Here is a 26,411-nt window from a genome sequence, read left to right as displayed (position 1 = left end):
GCTGCTGCCCTCCACCCCTCTCTCTTTCTGTTATCCCTCTCTTTCTGTCTCGCTCCTCTTCACTAGTTGAAAACTATGACTCCTACCCCCTCTTTCCTCTCCTTCATTTGTTGCGATGTGAAATGTATCCAAAAAACAACACTTGGGCTGCAAATGTCGTCTTTGTCAGATATTTTTCTATTTGAAAGTGCAGCCTCAGCACGCAGAGAAAAAAAAAGGTTTAAAATACGAAAAACACTAAATAAAGCAAGACAGAGGGGTGGCAAAGAGGGCAGGTTGGTTTTATTCACAAACTCACACTAGTGCCACTTATAAGAGTTTTTCCAGTGAAGTGCTGCTTTGGTTTTCTCGTCTTTCTTTGAACAACATTAATTTCCCCGGTGAGAAAGTACACTATTTCGGGAAGTACCACCGTACCTTGTTGATGTGTACAGTGGAAAACGTTTACGGTGGCTCGTCTTTGGTCCAATCGCAATAAAACCAACCGATCGCATGGATTTATCTTTCTCACCACAGTGTAGGGTCCCCCTTCTAAATATGATAAACTCAACCCCTCACCATACGCATCTCCCACCTCCCTACATGGTTCCGTCTGCTCGGCGGCTCACAGCCATTCTCATTCTCTCTCTCTCTCTCATTCTCTCTCTCTCTCTCTCTCTCTCTCTCTCTCCACCTCGCGCTCTCTCTCTCTCTCCCTCCTCTCTCTCTCACTCTCTTTCTCACTTTCTCTCTTTCTTTCTGTCTCGCACCTCCTCACGTGCTAAAAACCATGGCTTCAACAAACAGCTCTTATCCTCTTTCCTTTATTTGTTCCCCTGTGAAATGGATCCAAAAAAGAAAGAAGCACATTAGTTGCAAATGCCATATTTTTCTGACATATTTCTATTCCAACAAGCATTGGCATAGCCAACACGTCTCGCTTTTGGGACCTTATAAGTATTTAGTTAAGCAGCACAATATCCTTGGTGCAACAACATCAACGGTTGCATGGCTAAGCACTTATAAGGTCCCAAAGGCGAGACCTATTGGCTATGCCAATGCTTGTTGATTTTGGTCCCAGCCTCGCACTAATCTAATGTGTGCACATAGAAGCCTTGGCCTTTCTCTTAACATCAGTGAGCACGTGTCCCCCCATTTACTGGAAGTGGAGTTTTCCTTCTGGCATGGATTTAGTAAATAGACCAATGGTAGCTGCCTACCGTGTTCTGTGAATCCATAGTAGTGACCATAACGTTTTATCTATGTCACGGGAGTGGAGGCCTACCAGGCCATTCATGGAAAGTTCCACTTCAATGCACAAACCCAGATCCTCACGCTATCATCCCAATTGTATGTTGTGCATGTTCATTTATGTCGCCTGGGTGGTACCTGCACTTTGAGCAGCGCACCAATGCTTTTCATCGCTGGAGCAGGTATATACCCCTTGTTCTAGCCCACAATTGTATTCAGAGGATCCACAGGGACATCATGTCTTGTAACAAGATTTGACAGAAAACAACAGTCTCCAGTATGTTTAACTAAAACAATGGCTAGTCCAGGCTAGGGTAAACTGGGATGCACAGGAAACATCATCCACATGAAACTTGTCTTCACCCAGAATGCCACTGCATGGCCAACACCCACCTCATACCAAATGAATGGAGTGCATGCACCCTAGCACACAAATAAAGGCCCAGGTAAACCTTTGCTGGATGTTGGGTCAACATAAGGTCAAGGGCGTCTCACTCCTTGATCTGCTTTGAACATATGGATAACACATACAAGCTATGCTTGGAAGATGCCCACAACAGCAGACTATGACACATACTTGGAGGACATATCATGACGTGCTCACCGTCTGGAAAAAAATTCTCAGCCACATAAAAGATCTCAAAGGAGTTTTCCTAGCATAGACTCCCAAAGTGGTATAAAAGTGAGATGTTGATGAGCAGAATGTCCACACAGCGAACGACTTGACTATTAAGTTTATTTCATCCGTTGATTTAACAGACTTAGTATAGCACAGGACTGAAAGGCGACTGACCCCCCTCGTTGCTAATGTGGTGAAAAAAATGTCAGTCACAGTTTTGGACAGGATATCAAGGTTTGTTCGGAGCCACAGGCAATGATGCCTTGTCTCCCCACCTGCTGAATTGTTAACTTTCTCTGGCATTTATCTTCAAGAGTAATGGCAGCACACTAACCCTTATCCTAAGCATTGCACATTCTACTTTACTTGGATTTCACTAGCCTGTGTTTTTCCTCCCTCCACACCACGATTTTGTGTGTAGTATTCTTGTATATTGTGTACCTGTTGAAAGGAAACTCAACATAAAAAGGTTAAAAAACACTAATACCCATGAGTCTGTCACTCCTAATCACCATTGAAAACATACTATGGTTCCACGAGCCCACTGGACTGATTGCAATTTGACACCTGTCTAAATGTACAATGTGTGTTGCCTCAACTCACAAACATAGTGGTCCAAGTTCTGAACTAGTCTAGATAATGAAAGCTAATGATATAACATTTCCAAAGGGACCAGAAAGGTGTTTGTTCATTTAAAAAAAAGAGAAACTACAAATAACATTCTTCTTCAGTGTGGTGGCCCATGGATTAACCAGATTCTGTTGAGAAAAGTAACGTTTTATCGTTATAAATGTTTTAAAGCTTTTGGGATGCACTGGGCATGAAGCCAAGGTCACACCGTGTGAACAGAAATGTACTTCTCGAGGAAGAGGAGAAGGGCACCCAGTAGACATTCCAAGTCAGTTCTCAAACTTCCCCCACAAAATGCACAAATGGGTCAGTGCTGGCACCCTCAAAGTCACTCACCTATTTATTTGCCAAACAAATAATGTTCAAGGTAGTCAAGTCCGACTGGGTAAGCTGGCCTCACAATGCAGTTTGTTGTTCTAATATGTCTGATGTTTACCATTCTACGCCTTCCAGTAGAACGGTTAGTTTGATCAAATGGTCCGCCTAAGACTCCCAGGAAGCACTGGCCATAAAAAATCTTAAAACGAATACAAGGAAACATACCTTTTGTGTTCTAGCGTGTCACACCAGCCTCCAATGGTGAAGTCCATCTCTTTTAAAAAAAAAGTTTTGTATTTATATTTACATGGTTTACAAATGCTGACCATAACCTTTGCACATGATAAAACAATCATCGGAAAGAGAGAAAAGTAAAATCATACATTTGAGAAGGTAACATGTCCTAAGAATGCAGAAAGAATTTTGGCATATGTGGTGTTTTTTTAACACTGCCTCAAGGCAGTCTCTACGATGTGAAGCAGCCATGGATAGCCTATTATTGGAAATTGCAATGTTCATTCACAACGGTTGTACGACGGAACAACGCAGGAAAATACATCGCGTGCCTTAAGCACGCATTTTTTACCCAGCATTTTTTTACAGCACTTATGCTTTTACAACGTATGCCACTACCACGCATTATTTTTACCCCTCAACTTACCTTAAATGCGTGGTAAAGGCATGCATTGTAAAAACATACACATGGTAAAAACATGTGTGCTAAAAAATGCGTAGTAAAGGGGTAACATGGTAATAACCTCGTTATAAAGGCTGTTTCCCATTCACAACATATAACATAAAAATCCAACTTAAAAACCCTTGCCTTCCCACCTCCCACTCTCCAGGCATATCCCCTAACCCATGCTATAGGAAACATAGCAGGTTGCAAAGTAAGGTGGTGTCCTGTGATCCACTGGTGCCCCTATACTAGTTCAGAGGGGAGCATGTGCACCATCAAGACTAGCTTCTGGGGGGTGGCGTGGCCGGCTAAGATGGCGGACGCACTTCCCTGATGCTCTGCATCCCTGGCTCTGAATCCGACATAAATCCTGTCTCGCTGCGAATACCTTTCTCCATCCCACCCGTCAGGAGACACCCTGTTACCCTGGGTTCCCCCCAAACAGCTGCCGGGAGAGAGGAGCTGCACACAAATGTATTTGTGAGAGCTGGAGAGATGCGGATTGGAACAACACTGGCCTGAATGCTGCAATATGGCGGCCTGGTAACTGCAGTGTGCCTGGCCACAACGTACATCTGGAACTACAAACTGGTGGGGCGCGTGGCAGAGATCGACAAGTGGGAGGACTGCCCTGTGGCTGCGGCTCGGTGTGAACACATCAGCCGTTAAGATCCTGGCAGTCGGGTGAAGGAGAATTAAAGCTGCAGTGGATGGCGATTGGACTCGGACCACTGGGCCACACGCAGTGAGACATGATAGCTGTAGAAGCAGACAGGCTTGTGGCATCCAACCGTAATTAGCCCCTTGGACGAGACACAGCGCCCGGAAGGTGAGCGGTGGTCCGATCAGGCAAGAGCGCGGAACCTGCGACACATGTAGGCCGGACAGTAGACTACCCGCCTACACACGACAGAGAGGGCGGCCCTGAAAAACTGAAGACCGGAGCACAGGTGACGAGCCCGAGCGGACTGCCATCACAAGGTGCACACCTACTCTCCCACACCTCTTCTCTTCCTCCTCCAACTGAAGGACTTGTGCCATGTGGAACCGGGGGCCAGGTCCGGCCTAGACCATGGGATACGGGGGTAGGGGGGGAGCCACAGCCACCTCCCTGTAGGTGGAAGGCTCGGATTGGACTAGCCATGATCCTTCGAGCGTTGCACACTGTGACGCAGGACATGTAGAAAACGTACCAGCTAATCTTAAGCACTGCACCACGCTGTCCTGCAAGCAGCGCGATACTAGTGGGGCACCTGATGGCCCGGTCAGGGCCTGCTCTCTGTTTGCCTTGCTGCCTGGCGAGTGGGGCATGGACCCACTATTGCCTTAAGTAACGACTGCACTACTGCTACCCTGACCGCACCTGAGAGACTTTCTCGCCCCCTCTCATCTGTGAGAGGGTGGCCCGCCTTGAGCCTCGCATTGTTCTGGAGTGGGATCAGGCCCAGGCTGCGCGGCATCTACTAGGGAAAATCTGAGCTTTCTCCTCCATTAGGAGGGTGTCGACCAGGCCCAGGGGAGAGACTGCTGAGGACCTTGAATCGTGACGAACGGGCCACATATGGAGTAGGTGTGGCCAGTATTGCCCTACAAGCTGCAGGGACATGCACTCCCTGCCTGGAGGAGAGATCGGACCTAGGCCAGGTACAACCACTCGCCTTCTGTACACATACAGGAGGCCGGGTATGTGGTTACCTGCTGTTCTGAAGTCGCCTGGGGCCAAGGCAGTTAGAGAGGAGCAGAGACAATATCAGATAAGCTGACATTTGTGTACTGTGGGGCAGCATAAAATCGGCCTCTTTGGGTTGTCGTAATTTACTCCTGCTCATTAACCCCTAGCGCCTACCGCAAATTGTCGGCCTGAAGTCCCTACACGGATAAGGCCTGGACCTGATAAGTGTAAAGAGACGGATCACTCGACACTAGTGTGGTGGGAGAGTTTACGTGACTTGGCACTATCAGGTGCAAGATGTGAGGTACTTTTGTGAATACCATCCAGAGAGCCTGTCTCCCGAACAACCAGTAGCTGCCTTAATATGTGTCATCCTGCTGCCCTCGACTACACTACGCTACCATAAGCAGGTACTAGAGAGGTACTGGAACCCAACCTCCTCCTGAGGACCAGCAAGGGTGTGGGAGGGTAACACGGGAGGTACACCCTGGGGAGCCTACAGACATACAAAACACTTAAGGACCTAGCATACGATCCCACTAGGCCAGTGACTCGCCCAGACAGCATACTCTGGTCACCTGGGAGCCACCCTTACCACTCCTGCCTGGTGAGCAGATATGAACCAAGAGGAAAGTTGTAGACTAACAGATGCCCACTGCTTAGCAAATAGTAATGGGACGCCTTCGCTCGACCACCTCAACCACCTGACACGCTCAGCTCTGGGAGCAGTGGAACAGTTGGAGGGGAACACACAGACGGTGTCGACAGGGACTGAAATGACACTAAACGACAAACTAGACAGCGTCCTGTCATTAGTGTAGAAAATCGGCGCAGCATTAGAAAATATGAGGACCTCCCTCGAAAGCCAAGACAAGATCCCCATGGATTTCAACCTGCTGCATGCAGACCAGCGCAAGCTCGTGGATAAACAATGCAGCACCGAACTACAGCTAGAGGAGCTACAACTAGTCACCCAAGAAAACACAACCCTACTGCAAGCACTACAGGGGTGCATAACTGCCTTAGAAGACCAAGTAGAAGATGCTGAAGGAAGGTTGCGACACAATAACATCCGAGTGATCGGACTCCCGGAAAGTGTAGAGGGCCGCGATGCAGTGGCATATACAGAGACCTGGATACGGAAGTTAATGCCTTCCACCGAGCTGTCCCCACAGTTTGCAGTCGAACAGGCGTACCACATATTATCGTGGAAACCCCCACCAGGAGCCAACCCCAGGCCATTCCTTTTTAGACTTCTCAACTACAGAGATCGAGACACCATCCTATGTAAAGCACGCCAGTTAAAAGACATCAAAGTGAACAATGCAGTGCTTATACTGTTTCGAGACTATACGCTAGCTGTACAGAAGCCTCCTTCCTAGCTGTTAAGCACTGTCTCTGGACACTGAACATACAATATTGTCTGATCTTCCCGGCATGCCTTAGAGTGGTAGATAATGGTGTTACCCGTTTCTTCGACGTTCTGGATGAGACTGGATGGAGGCTGCAGCACATAGGACAGCGACATCATGAACCACTGGAACAGAGTATAAGGCCAGAAACGCCGGCGGCCGCAGGCACGGACATAGGCTGTGAACTGGTCGGCCCGGGCCATCTGCAACAGTGCCCAATCTGGAACAGATAATATCAGAGAGGAGAAGTGCCCTGCAGACAGCGGCCACAATACACGCCCAAGCCCAAAACTTGGACCTGGATAATGACTGTCAAATCTACTAGTGAAGATAACTCCTCGACTGGGCGCACTACTGAGACGGGAACACTGACACCACCGGATGTTACGCCACAAACTGCAGACATCATCTGATCATGTAAAAGTGTTCATCCCTCAACCACTGAAAACCTACATAGTATGCCGTTTCGGTAATTAGTCGTGGATGACACACAGGCCAACACGGACCCAGTGGGACACACACTTGTCGCAAGGCGAGGTTTGGGCGAATATTTGCACCGGTCCCAACCTATCGACCAGACAAACGCACTCTGCGGCTGACACCACATGCACAGTCACAGGGCCACAGAGGAGCACGGGACCAGCCCTGTCACCCTGTAGACGGTACACACCTTCCTCACTATGAACAAGGGTTCAAATCCGTTGCCAGCGTTTGGCATTCCAGTTTGATTGGATTCCTGTCGCATATCCACTCTAATAATGTTCTATCTGTTATGCTTGAATTGTTGTTTTTATAATTTCCTGCCATCTGAGCAATGTTGTCCTACCCTGTCTGATCTCCCCCCACACACTGCGTGCAACATAGACTAGTTCCCCACCATAAAGCGGCACTGCGTAGTGCACAATACAAAACATTACATCAGAGATGGCTCACACAAATATAATAACATGGAATGTGAGGGAAATGCACATGCCCATGCACCGCCACTCTATCTATTCCTACTTAAAGCGCAGGTCCACCCACATAGCCCTTCTGCAGGAAACGCACCTGACCCCCCAGGAGGCAGACCAGTTGTGTCGCCGCTGACGTGGCCAGGTATTTGCCACTGGTTACTCATCCTATGCTAGAGGGGTGCTAATCTGGGTGCCGGTAGGGACCCCTTTTGTCGCAGACGCATTGAAAACATACCCAAATGGGAGATTTGTATTCATAAAAGCCAGCATCAATGGCCTGCAATTAGTGCTGGGAGTGATATATGCCCCCAACTCAGAACAGGCGCCATTCCTCCATTCTCTCTCCACTATATTAGCGATGTGCAGCGGACTCCCATGGATTGTGGGTGGAGACTTCAACGCTGTCATGACACAGCACTAGACCGCTCATTGCCCCCTGTCAAGTACACACTCTACTACCAATGCCCATGCATTGGGAGAATGGCGGAACCACTAGTCACTAGTAGATCTGTGGCGCGGAATCCCAGTGCAAGAATATACTCCCACTACTCAGCACCACATGGATTACACGTAAGTATCGACCGGATAGTGGAGTCCCCAGCATTACACCCCACAATTGACCACATAGAATATCTCAGCTGCACACATTCCAAATACAACCCACAACTTTTACGATTGCAATAGGAGACACCCCAGCAAGTCATACCCATGTGGCCCCTTCAGCCTCCCGCCCTAGAGGATCTGCCAGTTCGAGAGGCAGTGGGATCCGCCTCAGCCAAATAGTTTTAACTCAGTAAGGGGACGGCGTGGAATAAATTGATTGAATGGGAGGCGTTCAAAGTGACCATCAGGGGCAAATGCTTGGGAATTAATTGGAACATTCTCAAACATCTTAGTGAAGCCATAGGGAAGATAGAGCAGGAACTCTTACAATTGGAAACAAGACTGGTGACGCAATCAGATAGCGCATTGTGACTAGAGGCAAAACGAGGAGAACTGGCGGACCTACTGGAACGCCTCAGATGCGTAAAGTACGCGGCACACTCCGCCCACACCCATGCAAACTCAGATCACGCGGGTCGCCTCTTAGCTTGGCTTACGCGTCAAGAGCAGACACCACACCCTATTTATACCCTCAGGGATAAAACTGGTTGCCTAATACACAAGCAAATTATAATACATGTGAAATTAACCCGCTATTACAGGGGCCTGTATACATCAAAAACTACCATCAATAACACACAGTTCACTATCTTTCTCTCCTAAATAAGGCTCCCTACTCCGGACTTAGTGCAGCAAAACAACTAGAAGAGTCTATCTAACCAGTTGAAATGTGCAAAGCCATCAGGGCCCTAGCTTCCGGTAAGACCCCGGTGACCGATGGCCTCCCCTCTGAATACTACAAAACGTACGCACAAACAGTCATACCTCATCTACATACACTATTTACCGAAGCCCTTGAGACCGGCCTACTTCCCACCTCTTTGTGGGAGGGACTGCTTGTCTCCCTACCCGACGAAGACCCGACTGAACCTGGATCATACCATCCACTGGCCTTACTAAACACGGACTAAAAAATCTTAGCCAAGATTCTGGCTGATTGACTGGCCCCACTGGTGCCAGCGTTGGTCCATCATGACCAGAACAGATTTGTCCCATCCTGCAACACGTCATTGAACCTCAGAGCCGTCTTTAGAGTATCCACTTATTTTTCCTGACAGTGGCCACACTCTGGGTGCTTGGTCCTGGATCTAGATAAAGTCTTTGACTCTTTGGAATGAGACTACCTATTTGCGGTTCTCACCAAATATGGAGTCTCGGGCCGTTTTCTCAGCTTGATCCGACTACTATAGACGCAACCGTCAGCGCGAGTGAAGACGGGCTGTCACATCTCTGCACCCATACCACTTTGTCGAGGCACCCGGCAAGGATGCTCACTATCCCCACTACTATTTGCACTAGCAGTGGAACCACTATTGGTAGTACTCCGTGGGCAAGGTGCAGAGTGGGGAATGCCCCTGGAAGATGGTACGCATACGGTATCCCGTTCCGCAGATGATATCCTAGTATACCTCAGAGACGTGCGTTTAATCCAGCCCGTGCTAACCCAAGCGCTCACGGAGTTCGCAAACCTTTCTGGCCTCCGGGTCAGCTGGAACAAGTCCTGCTTCTACCCCTTCACACACAGGCACCCAGACCCGGCACCCACTTTTAACAGAGACCACCTTCCGCTATTTAGGTATCAGAATTCACCATCGGCAGGAAGATCTCCTGGATGGCAATCTGAGGAATGCGATCACTGCACTGAGATCACAAATTACCTTCTGGCACACACTTCCCCTGCCAGTTGCGGCCTGGATATCTTTATTGAAAATATTGGTACTCCCCAGGTTGCTATATTATTTTATTAATCTGCCTTTATACATCACACGTTCCCTCTTCCGTGTGTTTGAGCAAACGATGAGGGCATTTATCTGGAATAACTCTTGATGTCACGTAGCCCTCACCAAGCTTTATCTTCCAACAGGCAGGGGAGAGCTAGCAGTCCCCAACATGGAGCAAAACTATCTTGCTTTGTAGCTGCAATGATGGCTAGTAGGGCTACAACTATATGACACTGCTACTGAAGACCCACCTCATTCACTGGCACACATCCTTCGATTATTCCATCCCTGGGCCAAGTACACCTGAGCAACTACTCAAAGTTGCACACCAATGATTTTGTAGAAGTCCATACATCACACGCACAGTACCTACCTATCCACCGGCGCTGCCGCTGCTGGGCACACCACGAGTTAGTGGCGTTGCGTCAGCTGCAGAGTTGCCAGCCTGACTGGAAGCTGGAGCGCAGACGCTGGGAGACCTATATCAAGATGGGGTGCCCTATCAAACGACACACTCACAGAACTGAATGACTTGCTCCAGGTCTACTGTATCCCTCCCTCCTTGTGGCCCTAGGAGATAAATGGGGAGACATGTCCACAGAAATGCTCACACACCTGACCATCCAACACTTACATGTCAGGGGAAGGGGTAGGCACCTCACTAAATGGTTTGCCGAATTGCTACGTTACCAGACAGAGGTGTCACTGGCCCCACTTAGACAGCAGTGGGAGATGGACTGAGGTCATCCTTTCGATGACAAGGAATGGTCTGAGGTACTGAGCAGCCCTACCTATGTCCCATGCAATGCACGATGGCGACTCATTCAACATTACACGATCCAGAGAGCATACCTTACCCCAGCGAAAATAAACTAATTTTACAACTGGGCAGATGCAACATGCCCAAGGTGCCATCAACTGTACGCTGACCTTCTCCACATGCTATGGAACTGCCCATCCCTGGGCAATTATTAGTGACTGGTCAGTGACGCTCTGGCAGCATGTACTGGCCGTACCCTGACATGCACGTGGGAGGAATGAATACAGTACCTCTACTCTAGAGGCAAAAGGCTGAAAGTCACCTGCTGTTTCTTGGACCGGGGTATGCTGACGGCCACAAGGAGATGGAAGATGCCTGAACCCCCTGCCCTATTGTCCTGGAGATAGTCGCTTCTGGTGTGGGTCAGGGCAGAAGGAGCTGCATTGCAAGCCAAGGACACCCGGGGCCTCCGTAAGGAGCCTATTGGCCTATTGCAGCAAACTGGGAGTCCATACTACACGATTTTCAGGGGACACAACCTGGTACCGAGCAGGCAACTCCACCACCCTCTCTTGGCAGGTCTAGCAGTTGACAGCACAAAACTTACCCTGGTACATTGAGAGGCTAGGGGTGGTGTGGTAGAGGGAGCCCTTAAGCATAACAGTCCCCCTTTCCCCTCCTTGAATGCTGGAGTCTGCGGGGCGGGCATACTTATGTGGAGCGAAGCCATCATTAGTGATGCTCGACTGAGCACCCCCCAGGGGTTAGCCCCTTCAGGCGGCCATCCTCCATTTCCTAACACCTATCGTGTTACCGTACAATCACACGCGCAGCAACACTACTTAATCCACTGCGGGCAACATACATAGAGCGCTCCCCCCTTGTATCCAAAAGAGGCGGCCGCACAAAGTTAGTGAGTTCCCAGTAGCTGCAAAGTGCCATTGATAGACCCTCACCCTATGCTATAGAATCATTGAGATTAGCCACCTGACTGATGAGCGCGGGGAAAAGCATACGGCGATGCAAACTACCAGCCGCATGCGTGAACACCTGCTCAACTTTCCTAACATCTGCATATATGGGGCGTAAATATCTATTGTAGTCACCAAACATTGTTTACGGAACTGGGGGTGTGGAGACATGGGTTGACATCCAATGGGAAACTATAGCTGCATCGTTCAGCTGTTACCTTTGTTTATGTTTAGTTAGTTAATGGACTTACATGTATACTGCCTTATGCATGTATGACCTATCATTCGGAATCTGATATATGTAACATATGCACTTCTGTTAAAACAATGAGCAACGAACACAATACACAGAAACCCCCATGCAGGTAACTTGTAGAAGGTAACCAATTACATGCTTCCCGGAGGTATAAACTCACAGATAACTTTCTTTGCTACAGGAAGCAAACCATGCTATGTGTTATTTTGATGACGAATGTGCACATTATATATTGTAAATGCAACAGTAAAGTCAATAAACAGATGTTTAAGAAAAAAAAATCAAGACTAGCTTCCGGGTATTCTCAGACCTCTAGGTGAGGTACTAGGAAAGCATCTAAGCTGGATAAGTGAGGGATTCACAGGGATGCATGGAGCAGGCCAGACAGACTATGGTGATGGTCATGGAGATTTGTCTGAGTGCCCCTGAGGTATCTGTTAAACCATCGAGGGAGAGGGCAAGGGATTCAAGGCAGACGCACATCATCTTTCCCGTAATCATTGACCACTTGTAATAGGCGTCCCAGTAGGATGCGATTGGTTGTTTGCACAGTCCTCTTCTTTTCCTCTCTGCGAAGAGCCTTACTCTCAGCCTCCACCCAAAATTCCTTTGCTTGCGTCCATGTGAAAAATGCAGAGGGAGAATGAGATTCCCATCTCATTGTTATAGTGTGTTTGGCTAATAATAGCACTAGGTCAAGAAATGTATTATGACCCTGACTCTTTTTGGTCTAGGATAAATTCCCAGGAGGTAGGTCTCCACCTGGTTCAGCCTTGGCTGTGCTGTCCCCACTGATTGCACGTCCAACAAGTCCGCCCAGAAGGGTCGAAGAGATAGACACTGCAACAACATGTGAATGAAATCCACCAGTGCGTATCAGAACTGAGTACAATTATCAGCAAGTGAGGCATAGATCTGATGGAACTTGAAGGGGTTGAGATAAGATAAATTTAAAATGTGTATATTGCCTCAAGGCGGACAACACTGTCCTAATTAAGAGGGAATGGCCGATGTTAGTTAAGGAATTCGAAAACAAAAGCCTGTTTAGTTCCCCCTCCTGGAACTGAGCAGTAGTCAATTGCGTTTCCCCCTGGTGGTGACTCGCTAGCTAATAAGCTGGCCATTGGAGATGCGCTGTGTAGTAATATCCTTAAAATCTAGGGCTCCCACGCCTTCCCAGTAGTGGGTAGCCGGAGCTTCGCTAAGCTTACTCAGTGCTGTCCCCGTCACCATAAAAGCCAGATCAGGAGAGCGTACAGTAGTCAAAAATAAGAAGTAGGAATAGTCAATGGCAGATTCACAAAATGTTACATCAGGTGGGGAAGCATCACCATTTTTGCTACTGCTAAATGACCTGGTCTCATTAGGGGCAACGTGGACCAAAAGCCACTTGAGAGCATAAAGCACTCATCTTGTCCAGATTACTTTCCAACAAGTCTTGATGAGAATACACATGGATGCCTAGATATTGAAAGGTATGGGATGCCCATTGGATATCCCTGTTCCCCAATAGGACTGGTGAGGGAAGTAAGGTCTGCCTAAAGGGAAAGATGTATGAGTTGACATGATTAACGCACAGACTGGAGGCGCTGCCAGAGGTTTGAAAAATGAGTGATATAGTGGTCAGGTCACCAGTTATGTCACGGACAAAGAGCAAATTATTGTCTGCCTATAAAGACACAACATGCATTCCCCCACATAACGGGATCCTCCCAGGACTGACCCTGCACCAGAAACGTAATGGCCAGCGCAAACATCAACTAGGAAAGTGGGCAACCTTGCCTGGTGCCAGGGCGATATTATAAGGGTCTGAGATGTGGCAGCTGGTCTTGACTCAAGCTCGAGGCTCAGGGTTGAGTAGCTGCACCCACTGGATCAGGGAGTCAGGGATGCCATAGCAACCCAGGATCCTCACTAAGTATGCCCAGTTATGGGTATAGAAGCCAGCTCCAAATCCAAGGCCGAGCAGGCAGATTGGGGCCACTAAGTGGGTGGCGCATCTGATACCCGATAGAATAGTCGTATGTATAGGGAGGTGTATGGCAAAGGATTATACCATTTTGATACGCATGAATACGCTAAGGCAATAGAGGAAGCAGCCTGTCTGCCAAGAGTTTACTTAATATCTTGTATTCCGCATTCAGTATGGGCATAGGTCTGTAATAGGACAGTAATAGTGCATCGCGACTCGGTTAAAGTAGTCAATGAACAGCCGTTTCACTCATGGATGCCCGGAGGCAGCTGCGATCTTTAGCAGTCTGATGTAATGTATATAGTAGCTGCACCAAGAGAGACTCAAACTTGGCAAAAAACTCTATGGGGTGGACAGCCATTCCCGATGTATTGTCCCGTGTGAAGACTTGGATCAACTGTTTTATTTCTTGTTCAGAAATAGGGGCCAGCAGGGTCTCAGCCTCCTGTGACACCTGTGAGAAAGCAATGCCATGTAAGAGAACATCAATTAATGCATCTCGGTTGAGCGATGGGTTGGAGTAGAGTGTGGCATAATGGCTCCGAAAGATTGGTTTATGGCGCTCGGTGTGCAAACCTCCTGATCAGTTCATGATTGCGAATATAAACATTTGAGGGTTTGGAGGTTTAAGAAGCCATACTAGAAGCCTCCCAGCCTTATCTTCCTCCGAGTGGATTTTGATCAAATAGCATGTCTTCTCAAAGCAGCGCAAGCACTCCATCAGCTCATTATATTTCTCCCTGGCCTTGTTGAGGGCGACAATCTGCGCAGGGTCATCAAACACAGCACGTTTCATTTTCATGAAAGTAATTCATAACGGTATCCCTCAATTCCTCCTGAATAACCGGATCTTCTAGCCATAGCAGCTAAAGTTTCCATGTAGGGATTGGAGTGGGTATTCTCCCCCAATGATAGCCAATCTCTAAAGAGTTGTGATCCGATAATGTTTTTCATATGTAGGTTGTATGGGAGGTAGATGCTTGGAGAATGCAGGAACATACAATCTGGTCTAGGCACACATGCAACCCATGTGGAGGACAGTAAAAGGAATATTCTCTCATCCCCTCGTTTCTGCCTCTCGAGGAGTCTTAGAGGAACTATTCCTCATCCAAGCACTCGGGGCCTTAGCATTGTGCACTAAAGGTGAACTGGGGCAATGGCGAATGAGAGCACTCAAGGTTTATATCGAGAACACTGTTAAAATTGCCCCCAATACCCAAGGTATAGCTACCCATTCGGCAAGGTTTTGGGATAAGTCTTCAAAAAAGCAGACTGTTCAATATTAGGGGAATATATGCTCTCCTATACTATTGAGTGGCCATCTAGTTTCCCTTTAAGTAGGACATAACGCCCATGTAGGTCTATCTTTTCCTCTCGGTAAAGAGCACTCCCAGTCTCAACCAAATCGCTGCACCTGAGTGTATGCGGAGTGAGTAGTGTAATATATTTAACCTCTCCATTGTGTCACAATTTGGTTCCTTTTGCTGCAGTGCGATGTGTCTTCTGTAAGAACACTACCTGTGCCCCTTGACCCCTAAACTGTGCCAGATCTTTACAGCGTTTGCTGAGTGTATAAGCCTAACACATTCCAGGTTGTAAACATGTTATTATCCTAAACTGTCATGTTTTCTCGGTCGGCATATTGTGATGGACTAAGATCCGGGGGGTCAGTGGCCCCTATCTACAAGATTAAAGGGAGGACACCCCAGATATGAACCTTTCCCCCTAAGTAAACTTCTGATCAGTTGCAGAACGGCAAACTGACCACAAACAGTACAAATCTATAACTATTACTGTGAACATGATAAACCCAAAGGTTAAGCTACAGCTGGGGGTTGTTCTGAGCATCTAGCACAATACCTGTGTCCCAAAGCCCTCCAAAGTGGAGCCTGTCAATCGATCTACCAAGTCCCGAATGAAAAATTGTAAGGGGAACCCTGAGAGTGGCGGTAGTTTGTAGCTCTGGCTTGGTGACCATGGGACTCCCAAGCCCCGCGGGACGGCAGGAAATCAATAGCGGGGAAGTGCCGGCCAACCTGAGTATCTCTCCTATTGGGCTCTTATTTCAATTTGCTCATCCGACATGTAGAAGAAACATGACAGCTCTGGTCTCAGCAGCCGGCCCTCCGGGATCTGCCAGGATGCAGGACTGAGGTTCAGGAGCAAAAGCGGCGGACGGTTAGACCCCCAAAGTCTAGAACATTAGAAGCTGCCCTATTTTATACAAGCTCATCTGCTGTTTACGGTGTCACTAAAGACCAATGCAGGAGTCATCACTGGAGTCTGCGTCTGCCGACCTGCCTTACAAGCGGGCAGCTATTAGAGTTGGGGTCGAGTCGTGCAAAGCTGCTGCTGTCGCGAGGGCCGCGGTGCGTTCATCTGGGATCTGGGAATGTGAAGGGGCAAACCCACCATTGTCTGACAGGACTGCCCCATGCAGCCTTTAGGGTTTTGTCAAATAGATAGTTGCAACAGGCTCCAGACACTTTCAGAATCTGATGCTGTCTAAGATTGTTCAAATCCAGCCGAGGCAATGTCCGAGTCAATGAGTGCATTGGTCTGCCATAATTTTCAAAGCAGAGGGGAAAAGCCAAGCATAGGCCAGACCAAGTTCCCTGAGTTTCCCTTTTAACACCCAGAAAGGATGCCCTGTGCCGCTGCACCACCAAAGTGTAGTCCGGGAAGATCAGGGTCTTGGAGTTATCAAGCACCCAGGGAAGCCTGGAGCGCACCCTTTGGAGTATTGCATCATGACCCTGGAAGTTTAAGATCTTGGCTACTATCAGCCGCAGTGGGGCTCGCGGTGAGGGCTTTTTGGCCGTTACCCCATGTGCCCTCTCCATTACGAACATGGGCGATAGGCCCTGCTGGAAGACGTTAGTCTGTAGCCAATTTTCTATATATAGTGTAGTGTTTGTACCTCCGGTGTTCTCCAGGAAACCCAAAATGCAGATGTTGTTTCTTCTGTTCCAGCCTTCATCATCTTCAAATTTATGTTCCAGCAATTTGATCTGCTCAGTGAGGCTTGACAGAGCTTTTTCTGTAGTGGCAGTCTGCGGGACCAGGTACCAGAGAGTGTCTTCATTCTGTTTGATCCTCATCACATAGTATATTGAAACGGATAGCCAGTTTGTCAATCTTTGCCTTAAATGTGCTCCAGGTGTCTCCTGTGGCAGCCAGGATTGGGTCTAGTTTCTCTTTTGCTGTATCCTTGTTTCCTCCACTGCCAACACCTGGTGATCAGACAAGTTCATGGGGGTGGAGAGGGGAGTTTGCCTGTGCTGTTCCATCCTGGCTCCCCCTTAGAGCTCTGGGGGTGTCCTTGTGGGCCCTGACCCTACCCATGTGGAAAAGGGAGTGTGGGCCGAGAAGTGTGCAGCACTAATAGCACGCCTGGCTACCCTAGGATGAAATTCGAATCCTGGCTTGGCACAAGCAACTATGGTCTGGCAGTAGGGTCTCAAGTGATGCACACTGAGTGATTATAAGAGTCAATGAACGTCCAGCCTCAGGTCACAGCCTCGGGGGCCCCCCTTTGCACTGCAACTATGAGGATGTACCTTGCCGATCCCCCCTTTCTCGGTAGCCGTTGGGGTGTCCAAGGAGAGTGCAAATTAGCATCCAGTGGGGCTCACCAGAGTCCATGAGGCTTTTTGTAGATTCTCGCTAGCAAACCTCCAGGGGCAGTGGATCCTCCTGGTGCGCCAGCTCGGGTCAACAGCAGGCAGTGTGTCTCGTAGAGCTTCGCTCCAGCTGTGCTCTGCCTCGAAAAGTAAAAACTCCCCTCCTCTGACCTGGACCTGGACCCCAGAGTGGTATCAGGTGTGGGGGTGGGGAGATACACGGAGTTGAAGGCTGAACAGGGGGAGCCGGGCTGGAGAAGGAGACGGGAGGAAGACGCCACCAGAGGGAGCCAGGCTGGAGAAGGAGACGGGAGGAAGGCGCCACCAGTCAGAAAAGGAACCCAGTGGGGTGCAAAGAAGGCCTCACCAGGCCCCTGCCTGTATGGAGCTTATCTAGTTCCGGGGTCCTGGTGCCGTGACTAAGTCCCAATTCTGTGTTTAGATGTAACGAACACTCCAAACCCACACTCGCTGTCTGGGCCCCGCAAGTGGTAGGGCTTGATTTAGCTCCCACTTCCCTCACTGCCGCTTCAAGAGGCAGCATCCGGGCTGCAGATCTCCTGGAGCGGGTGCAGCGGGAGTCCCAGCTACAAGGCCTCAGCCCGTCGAAATGTCTGCTCAGCCACTTCATACGGTTTGGGCCTCGATGTCCAAAGGCTGTTACATTTCTGGACACCGGTCAGTGGTTAAAATCAGCAGTTTCCCTACAGATGTTATCAGATAGAGACAGGCTGAAGCCGGGAGTCTGTCTAGCACACATCTGCCATGTTCGGCAGATGGGCACGCCCCAATGCCCCCCCCCCCCCAGTGAAGTCCAACTCACCCCATCATCTGTTGGTCATTCATGCAATGAATCATCAATAAAGGCAAAAAACGCAGGAGGGCAACCTATGAATGCAAAATGTACCTGATTTTTAACATAAGGTTCTAAATCCAAGAACAACAAGACACAGGGGATATTTATTTTTCAACATTTAATAGTCTTGCCCTAAACATCTTGTTCCATCACTGGGCATAATATGTATAAATATTTTTTTACACTTCTTAAAGTAGTTCATCCTTTAACAAGTTCAAATGTAGTGTATGCAAGTATACATACTGTAATCATACATACTATAAGCAGAATAATCAATGTCTACAGGTTCTGCATTGCACAAGAGATATATCGCTACAAAGCCATTTCATAGCTGTCATAGACCTTTGCCGCTTTCAACCATGACACCTATGTCTGTTACAACTCTAAACAGAGCAAACCGATTTAATAACCAGCTCCAACTAATTTAAAACTGCTGATAATAATGGATTCATGGGATCGAACTGGACTATTTGATAATGGGAAATCCCCCTTCACATGTTTAAAGCAGTAGTTTATGGGAACAGATTGTAACAAGTAAAACATTCATAAATTTCCCCAGTTCCCAAATATCCATTATATTCCAGAGATACAAATAGATTATAATTTAGAAAAATACACCTATTTAGTGGCCAATACAGAGCATGGCTCATTTAAGTTCAACATTCGTTTAATCTTGTACTTCCATTGAGAAATTGGGAACGCTGTGCGACTGCCTGTTTACAGTATTACCCACCAGCAAGAAACTGCAAAAGGGTTGACTTCTACAGGTTGAGATTTTAATTACATTTAGAATTTAGTTTGAAAGCATAGTGTAGAGCTGTAGAGCACAGAGTTGCAATGCTCAGGTCACCATTACAGAAATGAAATGTCCAAATATTATATTTTTTAAATCTGGGAACGTGTAGTGCAGAAGGTACACATTTTCATCCCTGAATTTAGAAGACAGAAATCAGGATCTTGTAAATCCAGATCCGTGAAGGCAAACACAACTGTCACCGTATGCTAAACACTATTTAATTTGTTATAAACAAAAAGGAAAATATGAATTGCCTATCATGGTCCCTCACATTTATGACTATAGTACACTTAAGTGGATTGTACTTGGAACACAGCTGCAAGCATTACTCCTCCAATGTGCTCAACAGAATGAGAGGAACAATTTAGGATATACTAGCTCGCTGCATCTGTATTCCCCATTAAAAGAAAATGTCCCTTTTTCAGGATGCATTTTATATGCCAAAGATAAGCAAAGGAACATCTGTACACTCTTTTTACTTTTTCACATTGTAGGGTGGCAGAAGAGATAATACCCTTTGAGTATACAGTGCATATGTTTCATACACACATTTTTGGTCTTGGAATTGTTGGAGATAAACAAATATCATCAATCAAAGTTTGGTAGTGTGGGAGCTCACCACCAAATCTGGAAAGAGACACCATAAACAAATCTTAAATGAGAACAACAGATTAGACAGCACAGTTTGTGACCTTTCTTACCAAAAGCAGGACGTCCAAGATAATTACTTGCGGGCTCCACAATTAAAAAACAGATATCCAGCTTGGGCCGTCATCTTTGAGACACCCCTCCCCTGGGTACCTTTTTAAAAGCTCTCAAAGCAGCTTCATTAAGTGAACTTTTTAAAAAAAAGGTTCTGCCTTGTTTCATCTTTGACCAACCCTGATCCCCCAGTTAGCAGCACACAGTAACCAATGCGTTATTGTTTGCAAGAGTGGAATACTGCATTGCTTTCAAGCAGTGAGGAGTACAGGGAGTGCAGAACTGCCTATGGAGAAGGCATAAAGTAACTGATGGACACAACATGAGCCATGCTTTCTTTCCCTTTGGCTTCAGCAATCCACCAGTACCACCATTACTAAAAGACTAGAAATGATCTACTCTAGTAGAGTGCTTTTTAAATGAACAATTTATTGCACACTGGTGATACCGTCACATGCCCTGCACAAAATACCTGGCACTATCGGTGTCATATCTTACAAGAAACCATTACGTTGTCTACATCTGGGTATAAAGTTAACTAGCACTTTGAATGATGGGATAAAATGGAAATCATTTCCCTATGGTTGTTAGTTGATAGATAATGTCAATGCTGGCCTGTGAGATATCATTTCAGACCGATCGATGCAACTTCACAATCTCAGTCTCTCTGACAAAATCTCATGTATGTTGAGAAATTTACAAAAGTATGTCCTAAATTAAGACCAAATGGAACATTTAGGTCTTTACAGATCTTACCAATAGCATAAGCAAAACCAATAAAAATCCTTTGAGATTTCTAAATGGCCCTACTATTAGCAACAGTAAGGCCAAATCCTTTTGAGATTTGTAACTAGGAGGAAAGTGGGGCAGAGGAATGGGACAAAGGATAGATGAAAAGACAGCTCCTCTAAAACTTCTTAGATGGGCATGGGTTAATTAAACTTTTTCGTTGAATGGGGATGGATTTTGAAATTCTAAAAATAGTCATTTCCGGATTCACAGTACAGAGACAATGTACACTTGCCATCAGTGCTCTGCTAAGAGGCAACAATTCTCCTCAGGAGGGTCCAAGATTGTATATCTGTTCCATTTTTGGCCTTTAGTAGATCTTCCAACCAAGGATATAATTAGTGCAAATTATTAGTCAAGACAATACAGAGAACAGCCAATTCTCAACTTAGTAACCTTCACATCCTTCATTCAGTATAAATATGAAACCCTCTCTGATTAAGTATACCATTGAGGCGTTAATGATAGAATGCTTGTCTTGTGATGACTGGTCCAGTGTGCTAATGCGTACGTGGTGCATCTTTGAGAACCAGTACAGTCACTGTTTAGAGAAAGAACACAAGCATTGATGTGTTACCCATTTCCCAAGTAGTTATCTTCTTATGACTAAATTGGCTATATAATAAATAATAAATTACCAGTTCACCCCAAAATATATACAGTCTTCACAGGCTTTCCAAAGACCCTGAAGTAGTAATTCGCAGCATATTGGGCTTTACAAAAATACATGTTGGATGCTGACTGAAGAACAAACAGAGTCTTGTAGTCACTCTTTCAACTTGGAGAGGTTCTGGGCTTCCAGTCCATCCTTCCTTAAGAAGAGGAACATCTTGTGTTGTTCCTCCTGGATTTCCATCCACTGGCAAGCTCAAGAACATTGCTACAGTTGTACTGCGCCTCTGTGAAGGGATTCAACATAGGTCAGTGCACTCAGCAAGGAAGTGAGGCAGTAACCTTCCTCTCCGATTAGGTACCTGAAAAACAAGAGAGGAGGAGATTATGATAGGAAAGAGTGACAGAAGCTTGTGTGCTGCACACCTTCATTATGTTATAACAATGACCATCTTCAGCATCCCTATACACTGTCATGATCCCTTCCTCATATCCTTGATATGACTACCCATGGTTCCTACTATTTATATTTTTCAACCAACCCCTAATATATTGCTCACCGTCCTGAGTTACTTATTCTGTCCCCACTCCTCCACCTATGGTGTTCAAGCCTAGGCTACCATTCCACGACACTTTGCTCCACTTCATATTGGCCCAATCTAAGGGTTTATGCTCCCTTTCTACACGTAATTTCATATTTATAGAGAAGACATGTTATCATTTTTATCCCTTGCCACAGTTAACTATGGTCTGTGTATTTGATAGCGTATTTGACTGGGGCAGGTCTCTCTCCACTTCATGTGAGTCTATGAAGTTCAGACTCCTTCGTGATTCTCTGGTACATCTGACAGGTTGTTCGCTCTTCTTTTGAACCCCTTGGCTGGCTACTTGACTGTATCACAGCAACCAATAAACCACAATCTCACCCTCCCAGTCCCAAGAGTAGCATATTATATCCGGCTCCTAGTCGCTTTGCTGTATTATGTGGATGATGACAGTGTGCTACGGAAAAACAGTCACAGATTATATTATACTGGGGTCACTAGGCAAAATAGAGATATCAATTTCCTGCTTCTGGCTTCCATTACAAAGATTCATGTCAACAACAGATGAAGAGAAAGAGCAAGAAGGGCAGTGACAATACAGAGATAAAGAATGAAGGGAATAGAGAGATGAAAGAGAAAGTGAAAAGGAAAAATGGAGGGTAGGAGAGAGGGTGGGAGTGACAGAGCAAAATAGATGAGGAATAAAAGAAGAGCGAAAGTGAGAGACAGGAAAAAAGCAAGGGGAAGCAAAAATAGCTGAGAGAGAAAAAGAGTGTGATGAAGGCACAAAAAGCGAGAGAACAGAGACACAGAGAGACGGAACAAAACGATAGTAAGCAAGTAAATAAAAGAAAAAGAGAGGAAGAGCCAAAGAGAGACAGAGAGCGAAAAAAAAGAGAGGGCGAGAGTGAAAGAGCAAAGGAGGGAGAGCGAGCAGTGCATGCAGGAGGAGAAAGAAGACATCCAATTTACCTGCCTTAAAACATGTGAAGCAGACTGTAAATACATTTAGTTCTTGAGGATAAGCCAAACCCAGGTCATTGGTGGAGAATGCGAGTAGGCCATGCAGCCCCCACGTCTCAGAATAAAATGCCCACTGATGGAAATTGAATTGAATTGAAATTAGATTTATAAAGCGCAGCTAATGCCCGGAGGCGTCTTGACGCTATAAACGAGCTGAGAACAAAAGCAACATTAGTGCAGGCGGCGATCAAGTTAATTCCTTCAGGTGGTCTGTGTGAAAAGCCACGTTTTCAGACCTTTCCCGAAGCTCATCAAGGAGGGTGCTGTTTTTAGGGTAATGGGTAATGTATTCCACAGCATTGCTGCTTATCTGAAAAGGCTCCTACCTCCCCATGTGGCCATTCCTGACCGTAAGGTTCTGTTGGGGACATACCATTTTAGTTTGTTCCTGAATTGTGTTGGGCCTTGGTCCTGTAGTGATTTAAAAGCCAGGCATAGGACTTTAAATTTGCATCTCTGCCTGACTGGAAGCCAATGTAATTTTTTTATGGCTTCTCTCGCTGATACATTTTTGGGGATTTTTAAGATGAGACGTGCTGCCGCGTTTTGTACTATCTGAAGCCTGTTAATCAGGCCTGAATTAATGGTAAGATAGAGGCTATTGCAGTAATCTAAGCGGGAGAGGACCAAAGCCAGAGTCACTGTTTTCAGAAGTTCCTCTGGTATGTATTTCTTAATTTTGTTGATTAATCTTATAGCACAAAAGGAAATGGATGTGACTTTACTGACTTGGTCCTTGAATTTGAGTTCTTTATCAATGATGATGCCCAGATCCTTAGTTTTAGTGGAGGGTACAGGCAGCGCATCAAGTACTGGTGGCCACCAGTCAGGCGTCCAGAGGGAGGGTTGATTACCAAAAATGATAACCTCCGTCTTAGACGCGTTCAACTTCAGACAGTTGCCATCCATCCAGTCACTCACATTCTTCATACAGGTCTTAATGGCCTCTCCCGGGTGCTTTTCTCCATTTGATAAAGACACCACAATCTATGTGTCATCAGCATAGGAAGCTAGGGCGAATCCTGCTTCTTTTATTATCAAGGCTAACGGCGCTACATATAGATTAAAAAGTGTGGGGCTCAGGGCAGAGCCCTGAGGAACTCCACATGGTAGGGAAAACAGTTTGGAGGTTGCTGACCCCATTGCTACATTTAGTTGCCGGTTGGTTAGGAATGATTTTAAGAGTTCAAGTGCAGTGCCTTTTATTCCTGCTTCCTGCAGACGGTCAGCCAAGATCTCATGGCTGACCGTATCAAAGGCCGCCGAGAGGTCAAGCAGCACCAGGGATTACACGGATATCTTCTGTGGCTGTGGCTCAGTGCTATGATGCTTCCTGAAGCCGTGTTGTGTTTCATCTAATAGTGAATTAGATTCAATATGTTCAGTAATTTGTTTGTTCATTGATTTTTCAATGCATTTGGCAGCGCAAGGGAGTCTTGCGATAGTGCGATAGTTACCGGGTTCTGAGCTATCAAGATTGTCTTTTTTTAAGAGGGGGAGAATGGAGGTGCATTTCAATGGAGTGGGAAAAATTCAGCTGGCGAATACTGTGTTAATGATAGAGCCCAGATATACTGCCAGTTGTGTGGGTATCAAGTGCATTAGGTTGGGCGGGCAGGGGTCGTATGGAGAACCAGACTTAATTGATAAAATGAGGTCTTTTAGTTGGTCGTCGGAAGGATTCCTGAATTCGAGAAGGCTGGTTATATCTTTCTTGAGGTTGGGTGTATGCTTGCTCTGGGTGTTAATGCTTGCAAATTTATCGTAGATGTTAATCACCTTCTTTTGAAAGGAGTTCGCTAGTAGGTTGCAGAAGGCATGGTTTGATTCCATATGGCTGACCTTATTAGGTTTGACCAGCTTGTTGATAACCGAAAATAGGGTTTTATTAGTGTCACAAGCATTTTTTATGTGTTCGGTGAAGTAGTGTGTTTTGGCTTTTATGATGTCTTTTTTAAGTTTTGCAAGTTTAACTTTATGTGCGATTTTCTCCTCTGCCATATTATTTCTTCTCCATCTTTGTTGCTGTCTACGACATTCCTGTCTAGATAGTCTCGAATTCTCGTTGTACCAGGGTTGGGACAGTTTCCTTTTTATTGATATACTGGAGATGGGAGTTATTTTGTCCAACGCAGTATTAAGCCAGCGAGAGAGAATTTCAATGTTGTGATCTGCGGCTGCATCCTGCTCCAATTGGCAAGGAGTAGCGGCAATCAACTTGGCAAATACATCTGGCTGGATTTTACTCTACTGGTGGTGTTTTGTACAGTTGGTCTGTGCTGTGCTGATGTTGTGGCCATCATAGACCAGTTGACCACCCAGTGATCTGACCAGGTTAATGGAAGGGATGGAGATATCACAAGATTCTCCCAGTTGGAGAATATGCCATCCAGCATATGGCCAGCTTTGTGTGTCAGACCTTTGCTGACTAGAGGCAGTCAAAATGAATCCATGAAGTCAATAAGTTTTAGTGAGTTTGGGTCTTCTATGTTTTCTAAGTGGAAATTAAAATCTCCCAGCACCATAAAGTTTTCATTGGTGATTAGGGCTTCCATAATGGAGCAGATTTTATCTATGAAGCTATTCCTATCTTCAGGAGGGCGATACACCAGAATTCCTTTGAGGGCAAGTGAGTCTGGTGGTTCGATAGAGAAGTTCATAGCTTCTAAGTCTACTGTATGTAGTGGTTCGAATCTGGTCTTATAGTTATCTCGCTATAAGATCGCCAGACCCCCACCCCTTTTAAGTTGCCTGTCTGATCAGAAAATGGCGTAACCAGGAGGTGTAGCTGCAACTATGTCGGAGACGGAGCTATCGTCTGCCCATGTCTCTGTTAGAAAAGCTACATCTATGTTTAGTTTTAGGGCAAGATCATGGAACTCTAGTTGATGTTTCACCAGAGATCTAGTATTTAGGAGTAGGCAGTGGATGTTGTTTTTGCTTATTGGGGGGACTGGGTTAAGTCTGTGGGCACCGGTGTAATGGTACTCGAGGATGTCAGACTTTCAGGTGACCATCTGACTATATCAGTGGTATTACATTGTCTTAAGGCCAATAGTTCTTCACGGGAATAACCAATGGTGTGGTTGGATTCTAGGGTTCCAGAGCCAGGGGTTCTGGCGCTGGGCGCGGTGCGGACGGGCACAGACGGGCTTGCCTTTGGCGCGCCAGTGGCGCGCTCGTGCCATTTTCTCCCCTCCCCTTATAGTGCCCGGCCTGGTTAGTAGTGGAAAGACTAGACCGCTAACCTAACCAAGATGGCGGTTCTGTGTGGCCCTGCCAGGAAGTGAGTCACCTCTGAGTAAGGACTGTTCCCCGGGATCTCCCTCCACAACAAACAGCCCGCTAATGACTGCGGTGGACCGGGGGGATCACAGGGCGCAAAGGTGCTGTTCCACCTCTTATTGGGTGAGTGCTGTATGCGCTAGTCAAGTGCAGTATAACAAAGTGCAATGGTTTTAATTTTAAAAAAGTCGTAAGTTCGCCGCAATTAAGAAATGAGCAAAGCACAGACCCACTTTAGATTAAACTGTGTGTACAGTTCACACAAAGTGCATTATCACATGGAGAATAGTCCATGAGAGCAAAATTAATGGCAGAACATGGGCG

General features: G+C 46.6%; 1 protein-coding gene across 1 annotated transcript in view; it reads right to left on the bottom strand.

The window, feature by feature from the left end:
- Nucleotides 1–18,438: 18,438 nt before the first annotated feature.
- Nucleotides 18,439–26,411, bottom strand: part of VPS9D1 (VPS9 domain containing 1) — a 436,405-nt gene continuing 428,432 nt past the window's right edge. Inside the window, exon 15 of the mRNA XM_085640133.1 lies at nucleotides 18,439–21,596. Coding sequence (XP_085496259.1) covers nucleotides 21,503–21,596 — 94 coding nt within the window. The 3' untranslated portion in view covers nucleotides 18,439–21,502. The remainder of the gene's footprint in view (nucleotides 21,597–26,411) is intronic.

This window comes from Triturus cristatus, chromosome 12 (genome assembly GCF_964204655.1).
Source record: "Triturus cristatus chromosome 12, aTriCri1.1, whole genome shotgun sequence".
Taxonomy (NCBI): Eukaryota; Metazoa; Chordata; class Amphibia; order Caudata; family Salamandridae; genus Triturus; species Triturus cristatus.
The sequence above is the reverse complement of the archived record's forward strand: the minus strand, read 5'-3'. Positions and strand labels throughout refer to the sequence as shown.